The sequence below is a fragment of the Sinohyriopsis cumingii genome, chromosome 12, assembly GCF_028554795.1.
Source record: "Sinohyriopsis cumingii isolate HCF-2022 chromosome 12, ASM2855479v2, whole genome shotgun sequence".
NCBI classification, from domain to species: domain Eukaryota; kingdom Metazoa; phylum Mollusca; class Bivalvia; order Unionida; family Unionidae; genus Sinohyriopsis; species Sinohyriopsis cumingii.
This window is the reverse complement of record NC_142972.1, coordinates 83,589,759-83,602,585: the sequence shown is the minus strand read 5'-3', so window position 1 is coordinate 83,602,585 and position 12,827 is coordinate 83,589,759. Positions and strand designations below refer to the sequence as shown.

Below are 12,827 nucleotides of genomic sequence, written 5' to 3'. Positions count from 1 at the left end.
ATTTATATCAGCACTGTTTCATGGCAAATATAATGTGCAACTACACATTGCCAAGAACATCTTCACCTGCACAAATTATTTTTTGAATAGTATGTTTTGTAAGTTGTAGATTGTTATTATGTGACAGTAATCATAGCCTAGATTTCTAAACATACTAGGTGTCCTGTAACTAACAGAGGAAATCTTTGTTACATTGATCAAATTTGTTAAAATTTCTTGTATTCTCATATTCAGAGGAAACTTTGAATTTAGTCTGGAGGAAATCTATATTTTTTGCTGCTAATGGATAGTATTATTTCACAATAGTTTTGCATTCTGCACTAATAAAAATGCAAGCAAAGTTAACTTTTCAAATTGTAAATAAATTGTATTCGGACTTGGTACTTTGTTGTGGGTTTCTTCTACATTTAAATGGCCAGTAATTGGCCCATTATTGCTGATATATGTCAGTAATAGCAACATTGTATGAAGTTTTATTTTATGCTAGGCTTTGAATTACTGGATTGTCAGAGAGAAATAATCTTGATATTTCATTGGCTGTCAATAGAAATGGATAACATTAAGACCAAGAAATTGTAAGATATTATTAGATACTTAAGCAGTCAAGCAGTGAGTATGGCTGCTTCCCGTTAAAGACAAACCGAGTTTAAATCCAACAGGGTGCAAATTAATTTTTTTTCTCTTAGTGTACTATTTTACTTTGAATTAGAAAGGAGAATTATGTTACTTCTTATACTTTCTGTGCAAATATTCAGAAAACAGCAGAACAGAAACAGTAAACTGCTGACATATCACTGGATACAGAGAGAAATCTGCTACTTCAGTCTGTTATACATTTTGCTAGCCGATATGTTTCAGCATAAACTAATAAGAAAATTTACTTGCTAAGAGTAAATAAGACATATTTCATCTTGTGGGTGAATAATTCAGGTATTATCACCCACTAGATGAATTATGTCCATTATTCACTTGCTTTAAGCAAATATCTTCTCTGTAGTTTTTACATCATTGAGGTTTGGTTTTTTGTGTGTCCCATCACTTTGCTTCACTTGAGTGCAAATTGTTTTGGATGATGATATTGAGGTCATGAACAAGTTCACACACAAAGCAAAGACTGCAGACAAAAATTAATGACATGATAGACTGATAATTACATTTGATCAAGAATTAATTACCATTTTCCTAACTCATTACTACAACATTACCATCAGAAATGGTGTTATGTTAATTTTCATGAGAAAAAAACACTTTGCCTAGTGAAAAACTAAAAGGATATCACTATACAGAAGATATCTATATACAAGTTCAACTTTAAGCTGTATAAAAGGGACACTTTAAGGAAACTCCAAGCATGTAACAAGTACATGGATGTAGAATATTAAAATAAAGGTCACTGTGACCTTATGGAGATAAGATTCTGTTAAAATGCACCACTTATAAAGTTCCATTCATCTACCAAAAGTAGTGCCCCAAAAGGGAAGTCTCTCGTGCAAATTTTCTCAAGTCGGTAAACTGTACTTATTTAATTGATGTAACAAATACCTAGATTTGAAACAGTGATAACATGATGTAATAGTCACTGCTGCATCTCCATACCCGCCGAGGTCACGCCTAAGACAAACATGTCCTCAAGGGATGACACAGATCACAGTGACCTAATGGTGAGGAAAATGTGGGATGTTTTAGAGATGGACCCATTTATATAGTCTGCATTTCAGCCAAAGGCAATGCTTACATCACAAAGTTCAATTTAAATTTCAATTAAAGTCACTAAGTGGAATGTATTTCTAAGTAACCTATTTTTGAGGAAAACCTATAGTGGGCACAAGTAAAAAGACACTTTAAATTTTGCAAAGATTCTTTAATATCTCAAGACATACAACTAAAATTATGCTGCACATGTTTCAATGTGATGTGAAACAAAAAGTTACATACAAAATGTATTGCAAAGGACTGAAGTTTAGAAGACTTGCTGAAAACATTGACAAAATATTGTATTTACCCTTGCAACACGAACCCCCCCCCCCATAGAACCATCTCAACCATGATCTGCAGACACTTAATACATTGGCAGATGAAGATTTTACAGTTTACTTGAAATGATGGATAGAAATAACAGCAAAGAAGATTTTGGGTGGACATCAAAGATACAGTAGGTCAAAACTTGAAAGAGTCGGACCTGCAAGGCTTTATTCTCTGTATATGCTTACATGTCAAGTCAAACTGCAAACTACACAGACCCAGATCTGCCATTGTATAATGCAATGGCAGATCAGCATCTATGCAGCTTGTCAAAAGTAATCAGTAGCAGTAGAACAGAAAACCCCAAAATAACAGACCATGATCAACTGGTGAATTATGCAATGCAGATCAGGGTCTATGTTGTTTGCAATAGAACTGAGAGTGTATACGATAGTACCATACTATATTTAGCCTGTGCACAGGATTATGATGTATGCTATATGACCTTCTGATTGTTTTCTTTATTGTACAAAATCTGAACTTTGTTATTGCCACAAGCAATGTAAGAAAAGGTAGACATGATCATATACTTCTCTTAGTTATTAAAGCACTCTAATCTGGGTGTATAAATAACTAGGTGAAGAAAAAAAAAATCAGATAAAAGCTACAGTTTATTTTGGTCATTATTATATTGCAGTTAGATATTCAATATTCATATGCATTAATAATACAGACAATACAGTCAACTGATTTCTAGACCTTGGCCTAATCGTCCCAATCCAATCTTACATCATATGGCCTTCAAGTTGAGGGCATGAACCATGGATGAACTTCATGAAATATGCCAGCTTTGACATATTCAGAAACACAATAACTCACAAAAATGATCTGGAGGGTTTATGAACATTTTCAGTGATGAATAAATTAAGTATATTTGTACACATTCTACAGTTGGTTTAATAGTTTCTTGCAAGTGTTAAAATTCAAATTAAGGACACAAGCCATGGCAGGTCAAGGATGTATAAAACCCAGCACTCTTTCCTAATATTATTTGATGTACCATAATGATAAATTACAGTGCTTAAATATTTACCAAGTATTAAGGCTGCAAATGTAGGGTGGATTTGCTAAAATATGAGTGCTTTAAAACAGCACAATTTAATACTGATAAAAATTAATCTGAATGAAATTAATAGAAATCTTAATAATTTCCTTTCAAAGCAAACCACACTTATATTACATCTGTATCACTATAACTTAAAAACCATACCATAAAAAAACTAATATTTCAGCATTTTGCTCACTTTTACAAAGGCTTTTTAAAACTTTTCTGAGAAAGCATACTTTTCTCAAAGTACAGAAACAACCTCAGAGTCAAGAAAAGCATACTTTTCTCAAAGTATAGAAACAACCTGTCAGAGAATGTATCTTCTATACTTTGAGAAAAGTATGCTTTTTCTGTGAGGTTGTTTCTACTCTTTGAAAGACAAACTCATGGAGAACACGTACTTTTCTCAAACTACAGAGACAACTACACAGAAAATACATATATGATAGAAAATGAAAAATGTAAAAAAGTAAGGACATGTTTTGTGCTTGAATTTTTTCTTCATGTCTTGTATAGCCATGATTCAACAAATAATATTACAAAACAACTTGTATTTTAAAAAGCAAAAGCTTACTATAATAAAAACTGTCAAAGTTACATCTATTTTAATTTGCAGGCATTTTTACAAGCAAAGCATGTCAAATGATGTGAATATCATCCCCATCATTTATTTGCGGTGTAAAATAAAAACTTATTTTACTTTTACCCGTTAACAACTTCCAACAACAAAGATACAGACTTCTTGCACTCCCGCAAAAAATAAATACATTTATTGTGTTTTTTGTGGTGCATTTCTTATCTTCAGTCTGATAAAGTTTTCAATGTCCAACCTTCTGCATATATGTGACATCTCACTTTATGAAGTAAAATTTCAATGAACTTTAGGAACTCTGTCTCGCTCAATGAAACTGATTTCTAATGGAAAAAATTAATTTGTTATGCCTGATCACATTTGTTAATATTTATGGTAAACCTGTAGGATTTTGGAACAAATTTTGTCAATGGGCCACAAATTCACAGACTTAAGAGTTCTGGATAAGAGTGGGTGTATTAGATATCCAGGAATCTGGTCTTGAAGTCCACAAAATGATGAAAAACAATGCTGAAAATAAAACTCGGATGAAATTTTGCCAAAATTTAGCTGCATACCAAATCCTACCAAAATCTAATAATAATAAACATATTAGAAAATATGGGGCTATAACTCCACCAAATGATGACTAAAAAAGCTGACAAATAGGAAGCTTTTTCAGATAATCAGAGGCCACATTTTGATCAAATGAATAAGTTATAAATTGGCAAACTACACTAACAAAAACAAAGAGTTGTGTAGTAATGGAAGTGGGTGTGTTCGTAATTTGGGGATGAGGTGGAGTGTTATAATTTCACTAAATGATGACATAAGTGTTGATAAACAAACTCCTCAGAAATCTTGTAAATATAAAGCTGCCTACACAAATCTGAAGAAAAAATATCAGTGTTAAAAAAAAGCATAAAACAATGTGGTGCCATAGCTCGACCAAATAATAATGTAAAATGTTGAATCCTGAATTTTACAAATATGCTACCAATATCAAGCATTACACCAAATACAGAAAAAATAATATAAAATAATATGTCTCTCTTAAAGATGTGTTGCTGAAATAAAACTTAAAAGGATGGATGATAAGGGCCATAACTTGGCTAATGATACAATGTTGACAAAAAAATGAACTCCTAAGACCTCTTGTCCACTGAAACCTGCAAGCCAAATCCAGTATTCCACTAAATTATGATGCAGAATGTTGATAAGGGAATTCTTCAGAGCTCTCATAAATTTAAAGCTGCATGTCAAATTCGGTTTAATCTCATGATTCCTAGTAAAATAATGCTTGTTGGCTGTTTAAAACTTGTACGTATAATCTTGGTTTTAGAGTGAAGAAATTCAGAGGCACCATGGAAGGAAGTGGCAAACTTGATATAAAATGCACTGAAATCTAAATATTGTTACGTAAACAAATTATTTGTTCATATTGACCAACCATCTTAAAAGTGCATTGTTATATCATAATCTGCTTATGATGACATCTGGCATGAGTCCTGTATGTTTTGAGATCTTGTTTTTTTTCCCTCCACATTTCTTGTTGTGGAGATGAACTGAATGAGGCACTATATCATAATGGATCTTTCAGATGACATAGTGTCAGACTAGGCCACTCACTAGTACACCACTCCCTCGATAACTCGTGCACATCGGGGTCCATAAACATCGACCGCACTATAAGTGAGGCGCGAGTTATCGAGGGACCTATAAAATAAGCCCAAAACCAATAAAGTGATCAACGACATAAAGGAAAAATGGGGGGGGGAGGTAGGCAGATTATAGTGTTGAATACTCACTTTATAATCGTGCTGAGATCAACTGTGAATAAATATCTCTTCATAACGGTGTACTTTATTTATTATTTCCTCATAGGGCAACATTAATTTCAGAATAAATTACAATATATTGAGGCGATCATCGAAAACATTATTCTACGTGGTTTCCGTTTGCTTAACATGTGTCCCACTTAACACATTGTGTACTACGTCACTAATTTTTATGTTGAATTGGATACATTCTAGTTTTATTGTTTGATCCAAATTAGACGCTTTTTTATATACAAAAGATCAACTCTTCGAGAAACAGTGTCGATCGAACGATAGATTTGAATGCGATAGAACTAAAATGGAAAACAAAAAAACAAGGGTTAATCAGTACTAACATATTTAATTGGTCTACAAATTTAAAACAACGTAAATTAGAACAAGTTAATACTTGCTGTTTGTGCCACGCTTGACAAATATCAATTCACTTTTTGAAAAAATCAGTTAATTTTTTTATTTTATTACTCCTTGGTTTCTCTCCCGTCGAGCAAAATCCCTCAGATTTCTCAACTGCATGAGCTTTATGTAGTCAACATTTTGGGTCTCCAGCCACCTTATGGCAATATCAAAATATTTGATTGCTTCCTGTGCAGAGGGGGGAGGTGGTGCAACATCTGCATCTGCATCACTTTCAACACTTGTGGTACTCCAGTTAGAATCGTCTTCTGCTGAAAATTTGTTCGTTATAGAATTAATTATTGTTTCATCTGACATGTATTCGGCTGTGGGGCAATCATTGTCAGCACAAATCCACTCCTCCATATCATCAAGAGAAACGCCCATCTCAGGACCATGTGTCTGTACGAATTTCTCCCAAGCAGCCTCGGCATTAATGACATCAGTTTCACTGAAACCTTTGAAGTCACTATCATCGTTGCAGTCTCTGTTACTGTTTTGCTTTACATCAAAGGCAGCTCCAAGACCTTAATCCAGCACCCCAGGTCTCTTGTAATCGATTTTTTAATGCAACAAACACTTCCCCAAGTTGTTGATCAAAACAAAGCCGGCATGTAATTAGGTTCTCACAGAAGTACTCACGGGTTTCGCTGTGATGGTCGATTGACTCTTTTCATGTTTTCAATGAACATAATATGTTGTGACTATAATGTTTACACTGAAATGGAATTAAAGGATTATAACGTGACTTTCACACAGGAAGACGTTTAACTGGTGTTTATTTCATTCTCTGTTGCCACCTGTTAGCATTTACCAGAAGTTTTCATTGATCGCTATTTCACCAGACTGTTTATTTACAGTATACTGACAACTATTTATCATAAAAACTTACATAACATATGATATCTTTAAACAGAGGTCTCGCTAGTATTTTAAAATTGGGTCTTTCTGCCTCTGAATTCAATCACTAAATATCAGTACATTTTCTCACCCGGCCGCCAGTCAAAGCCTTTGAACTAGCCGCCTAGTTATTGCATCATGATTTTTTTTTAATATGTACTCTTATAAAATAGCAACATGTATGTACATCAAAGAGTCTTTCAGTCACTGAATTCTGTCATAAACATCAGCACAGTTAAATTGATCAACACATTTTCCCCACAAAGCAGGTGGCTGAAACAGGACCGGCAAATCTTTAAATTTTCCCGCGCACCTATTACATGCGTATGGAGGATTCCCACCTCAGTGATTTTCTGCATTCCAGATCAAAAATTGGCGTCCAAATACGTGTAATTAGCGTTTTCGAGATCTCTGAAATTAATTCTTATTTAGAACTTGCAAATTTCAAAATATGGATTATATTTTTACGGGCATTAATCACCATTTTCGATGATAAAACGAGCAATGTATCAAAGTTTAATTTATCAATTCTTATCGTAATTTTTTCATGTTCAGCATATTTTAAAGATATTTTAGATACATTTTCTCTGGAAAAAATTGGGAGCCAAGACGGACATCGTGTTATAAGCGGGATCGCAAGTTATCCGGGCGCGAGTTATCGAGGGAGCGGTGTAATTAGTATATTTATTCAGACTGACCTTTCATGACGATGGTAAGTAAAATCACTCTTCTGTTCACTCATTGAATTAAATCCTTCAGAACCCCCACATTTTCTGTACTAATCCCAGCCAGAACAAAACACCTGTTTATCCATTGTTTCTGGATATTACTCTAAATTTCAGATGCATAAGTGAAAGGCAGCATCATTCAAATAATAGGAATGACCACACAAAAAAAAGAAATAAAGCCGAGATAAAATTGTTGGTCTATCCGAGGGTATTTTATTTTTGGGATACAAACATCATTCAAATTCTGAATATATCAGGTCTAGAATCAAACTCACATTTCTTTGCAAGTGGAGAAAAACTCAACTTACACAACCATACTGTTTATGATTTTTTTTAAAACCAGTCATTTTACATATTGTATAACACCTTTACTGTAATCCAGAAATTTGATAATGAAACTACTTTGCTTTTGGTTTTGCTCAGAAATTTTTCCATGACAAAATGCTACATGTGCAGCTTAATTTTGTACAGCTCAAGTACTTTTACATGTCCAAGTTTGGATTTTTTTATGCTGAAAGGTTTCCAGAAAAAACAAAGATAACAAAGCAATTTACTGACTTGCAATATCAGCAATGTATGGATTGGGAACAACCATTTTGTTTTCAGTGGGGTGGTCAGCATAATATGTGAGATAAATATTCCAGATTGTTTTTTCTACCAATAAATACAAACAGTACATGTCTAAAAAAGTGGCACAGTAACAGATTTTACATAACTTCAAATGACATTAGAGATATATTTCTATATTTGGCGAAGAAATGTCAGGGCTTGCAAAGGGGAAACTGCTGCACCTTGAACACATAATGGCTGCACCCTGGTCCACTGTATCAGTAGGTGCTCTCATTACCCTGTCTCTGGATATGCCGATATGCCAAGTCTTTGGACACGCAGAGATTTTTCTGAGTATATTATGTATTCTTGTTCCAAAAGTTTTGACACATTAGATAAGACCAGTTACAGTGTTCCAAAAAGCTAAGGTAATCTGATTTAATATAACATATATTTGGAAAAATGAATAGTACAATATAAACTGCCAAAAGCACCATCAAGAGTTGCCATTTTATGATAATAAACCATAGTTCTTTGTGTGAAAAATGTCTGAAAATTATAACCTAATTTTATACCATAAAGTTATTATTTTCGAGTGAACATGAATTAATTCAATCTTGAATATCAGGGTGGGAAAAATATGGCCCATGTGCTGGATCAGACACAGGATCTGGTTTTATCTGTTAATTTACATCATAAGGTCTAGCTTCAAAAATCATTTATCCCTGGAGGAAGTTGCCCATGCCTTTTATATAATATGAGCTGATCTGGTTGGTTGTTCTGACAGCTAAACTCTGATTTCATTGCTATTGACTAACTCTTGTTTCAGCGAAATTATTTTCTTGTTTGGATACAACAGCATTTATTTCACTCATCTCAAGAATGTTTGATTTACAGGCCACAGATTTTGATTTTAATATATCTAAAATGAAAACACAATCATTAATCGGCTGATTCTAAAAACAAAAATTGAGGCTGACTTTGCCTCCCACACCAAACCCAAGTTTTCAGGCAGTTTGACGGGAATTATTTTCACTGTCCCTAAGCTTGTAGACCTTAAAATAGAGAATTATTTCTTGCCATCCCAAAACAGCAGGTAAAGAAAGCAATGGACACACTAAATCAAGAATGATTGCCAAAAAGATTAGTTTTATGTTTCAGAAATTAAGCATACATTTTTACTACAAAAAGTAGAAAAGGAGCATTGCTAATGATTCATCACTGAAATGTTAGGATGTGCACAAAACAAAATCTTAACATTTCATGTAGCATTTTCTACAATTTATAAATTTTCTTTTGCCTTTACACAAGCATTCAATTAGAGCCTGCAGACTCAGAAAAAGTTTATTGCTAAAAGGTAGGTGTGGTGAAAACTTCTTAGGTTATACCATCATTTGTCAGCACAACTGCATACCATCCACTAGTATACAGACCTGCCAACCCTGACGAGTCTGTCTCAGTAACGCAGTTGATTTTTTCCGTAAGATTGACCAGTTTTCAGTAAGGTGTAGCAAAAATATCAATAACTGCTATTATAAAGCTTGAATATGTAATTAAAAGTTTGATGTATCAACGATAAACATTATGTTCAACTGAAAAAGTTTGTAAAGTACACATAGACTTTATTTACCACTAGTATAGTTGCACAAACTCTTGTTCCAAACCCTATGCAGCTCAATGGCTCGTTGCTATGTCTCAACTTGCCGTCATTCTTGGAAATTCTTTTCCATTTCACCTGACGACGGTAATCATATCTCACTCCACAAGATATGCTCAAATTGGCGTGTGATGTTCAATAAACGTAACTGTGTCCTTTCCATCTTTTATTCACAACAATCTGAACACTCCTTTTTATTCTTCCGTGTTGATTATTAACACTTTTCTAGAAGCTTATTTTCCCTTTTGTCTTAAACATGCATCACTTTCTGCATGCCATTTTAAAAAATTCTATAATTAACAGTTTGATTATGCAGATGCTTCGCATGAACAAATAGGTGCAGTTTAAAGTGTCTGGAGTGCTGCTGTAGAGTTAGTCCGGTTCCCTGACTAATTTCATTAATTCTAAGATGAAACCCGGATCCAAATAAAACATGGATGAACCAATTATCCGGATTTTTTGCCAACAATCATTCCTCAGTAATTTTTGCTAGTATGCCGTAAGTTTGTATTTTAGGGGTAATTTTCGTAAGACTTATGGCAAAATTGTAAGAGTTGGCAGGTTTGAGTATAATCTAACAGGTTTTGTTGTTGTAGGATTTAACAGCAATAGATAGGCTATACATGGCAGCCAGTATAAATGGTGGAGGAAGAACCCGGGAAAACCCCAGAAAGAACTACCAACCCACAAGAAGCTACTGGCAAGCTTTCTCGTGTATCCACACTGGCCGAGCCCGAGACTTGAATCCACGCAGACAGAGGTGAGATGGCACCTGCTGTGACTGCATACATAACGTTTTGTTAAAATGTTTATCAGGCAATATAACTGTAGTTAAAATTTGATCCTGTCCAAGGGAAGGCAGCAAGAATAACAGCCCCACCCCCTTGCTGATGGTTACAATATAGTTTTGATTGGTTTTTAATGGCACAGCAACACAAACAGTATATTTAGTGTTTAAGAAAATTGGAGTAAAGTGCCTTGCCCAAGGACACACCCCAGTAGCCATCATAGGATGGTCTTATGGTAGGGCTTCAACCCACACCCTTTTGGTTGGGAGTCCAGCAAGCTAACCATTTAGCTACCGAGGCTTACAATATGGAAAGTCCAATAATAAAGTTTGGTGAAATTCTACTGACAGGTTCATGAGGTTATTAGGGTAGAAGACACATAGATGCTTGACCAGTATACACAATATCCCAAAGCTTTCTAAAAGCTTGGAGATGCTCAAGTCTGGCACATTTAGAAATTAAGACATTTCCAGTTTGGCTGACAACAGTTGCAGTGATTGTGCTTATTTTTTTATAAAGATTTTCAAACAGCAGTCAAAGTGTTTTGAGAAACAAAAACTTTTGACATTTTATAAACATCGATTCTGAATTTACTGCTGAAACAAAAATCAAATTATTGTTAAAATAATTATAGTGGACATTCTGAGTTTTATCCATCCCTTTATAGCCTATGTCAAATGACTATTTACAGTGAACAGTAAGTGAAAATAACTTCTACATACTTCTTGCATGGCTAACTTAATTTTCCTCAGGAAAAAGCTTTTGTTTCAGTGACTATGTATTTGTATAACATGGCTTTCATATTCTAAACAGAACTCAAAGCAAGTGTTGTAACAAATCACTTGCCCAGCAGCATTTCCAATTCATCCATCTCAGTTTGACAAGAAATCTTCATGCTCTCCTTGTTGCATGTCAATGGACAAAACATAATCTAATCCTTCTCTGGATTTTACAACCCATCATGTCCATTTACCCATCAGGTCCATTTACGACATCAGCTGAAGGATTTTCTATATGGGATTAATGGTAATTTGTTTGCAATCATCCACACGCCTGATATAATTCCCAACACAGCAAGAGTCTGACTGGTGTAGGAGCTGCCGTACAATAAATACACAATATGAAATGGGAATAGAAATACAACCACCTGCTCATGTAAAACCAGTGATGACTTCCACAGAATTCCCCAGAATACAAAATGTACAGGTATTGTGCACAGTAATGAGATAACTTCGAAAAATGCACGAGCAAACATCCATGATGATCCACTCCAGATGTCACTGCGAACAAGGGAGGCAATAATGAGTATCAAGATGCAGGTGATAATGACAGGAACAACCTGCATCTGTGCTTTTAGGTTGGTGAATAGCCGTCTGTCATTCTGCAGACACAGCAATATCAGGGAGGCTGCACAACACTGTAAAACAAATGATAGACATATAAATCATTTATTATTGTTTTAAAAAAAATTGTATAAGCCGGAATAGAGGCTTGAAATGTTTGACTTTTCTGGGAAAAACTAACTTTTTCAAACTATGTGTTTGAAACTAAGTATGGCACATTTTAATTGCCATACAATAATGACATTTAAGTATTATTCTATGAAAAAATGATTCGCCTATAAAGCGCACTACAATGTACCCCTGATTTATATTACTTATATAACATTTTCAAACCATGTGTTTGAAACTAAGTATGGCACATTTTAACTGCCATACAATAATGACATTTAAGTATTATTCTGTGGAACAATGATTCGCCTATAAAGTGCACTACAATGTACCGCTGATTTATTTATATTACTTTCCAACACCTTTTACATCAAAATTTTTTAAAAAATCCAATATTCTGAATTAATTTATTTTCATGGGAATTAATTTTCATGGTTTTGCAAAAGGTGATGTTTTGTCAGTATTTCTTTTCATGAATTCCAAAAGGGTCACTGTTTTCACATAAAAATTACTGTCTGTTGTGTATTAAAATTGTAGTCTGGTGCAGCAATGAAGCCACAAATATTGGATCAAGCCATGCAGAGTAGTGATATGGTGTCTGAGTCAACAGTACAGACACTATGCTCCACCAGAAAACACTGTAGGATGATGGCTCCCAAAGAAGAAAGCAATACAGAAAAAACAATAACAGATTTAGTACAACACATGATGTCATGTGACCTCATATAGCATTGGCCTAAATATAGATGAGATATTTGGTGTAGCAATTTTTTTTCTCAAGGTGCACATGTGTAATTACCTGTACTGTGCTTTGCATGCTCCTCTGTTGAGAGCTAAACAAAAGCACAATATTTGCCACATACTGTCCATATATTGTCAAGA

At 34.3% G+C, this 12,827-nt stretch overlaps 1 protein-coding gene across 1 annotated transcript in view; it reads right to left on the bottom strand.

Moving 5' to 3' along the window:
- Positions 1 to 1,840: 1,840 nt before the first annotated feature.
- LOC149786872 (uncharacterized) overlaps positions 1,841 to 12,827 on the bottom strand; it is a 91,821-nt gene continuing 80,834 nt past the window's right edge. The window contains exon 20 of the mRNA XM_089977381.1: positions 1,841 to 11,911. Within this exon, the coding sequence (XP_089833507.1) occupies positions 11,489 to 11,911 (423 nt within the window). The 3' untranslated portion in view covers positions 1,841 to 11,488. The remainder of the gene's footprint in view (positions 11,912 to 12,827) is intronic.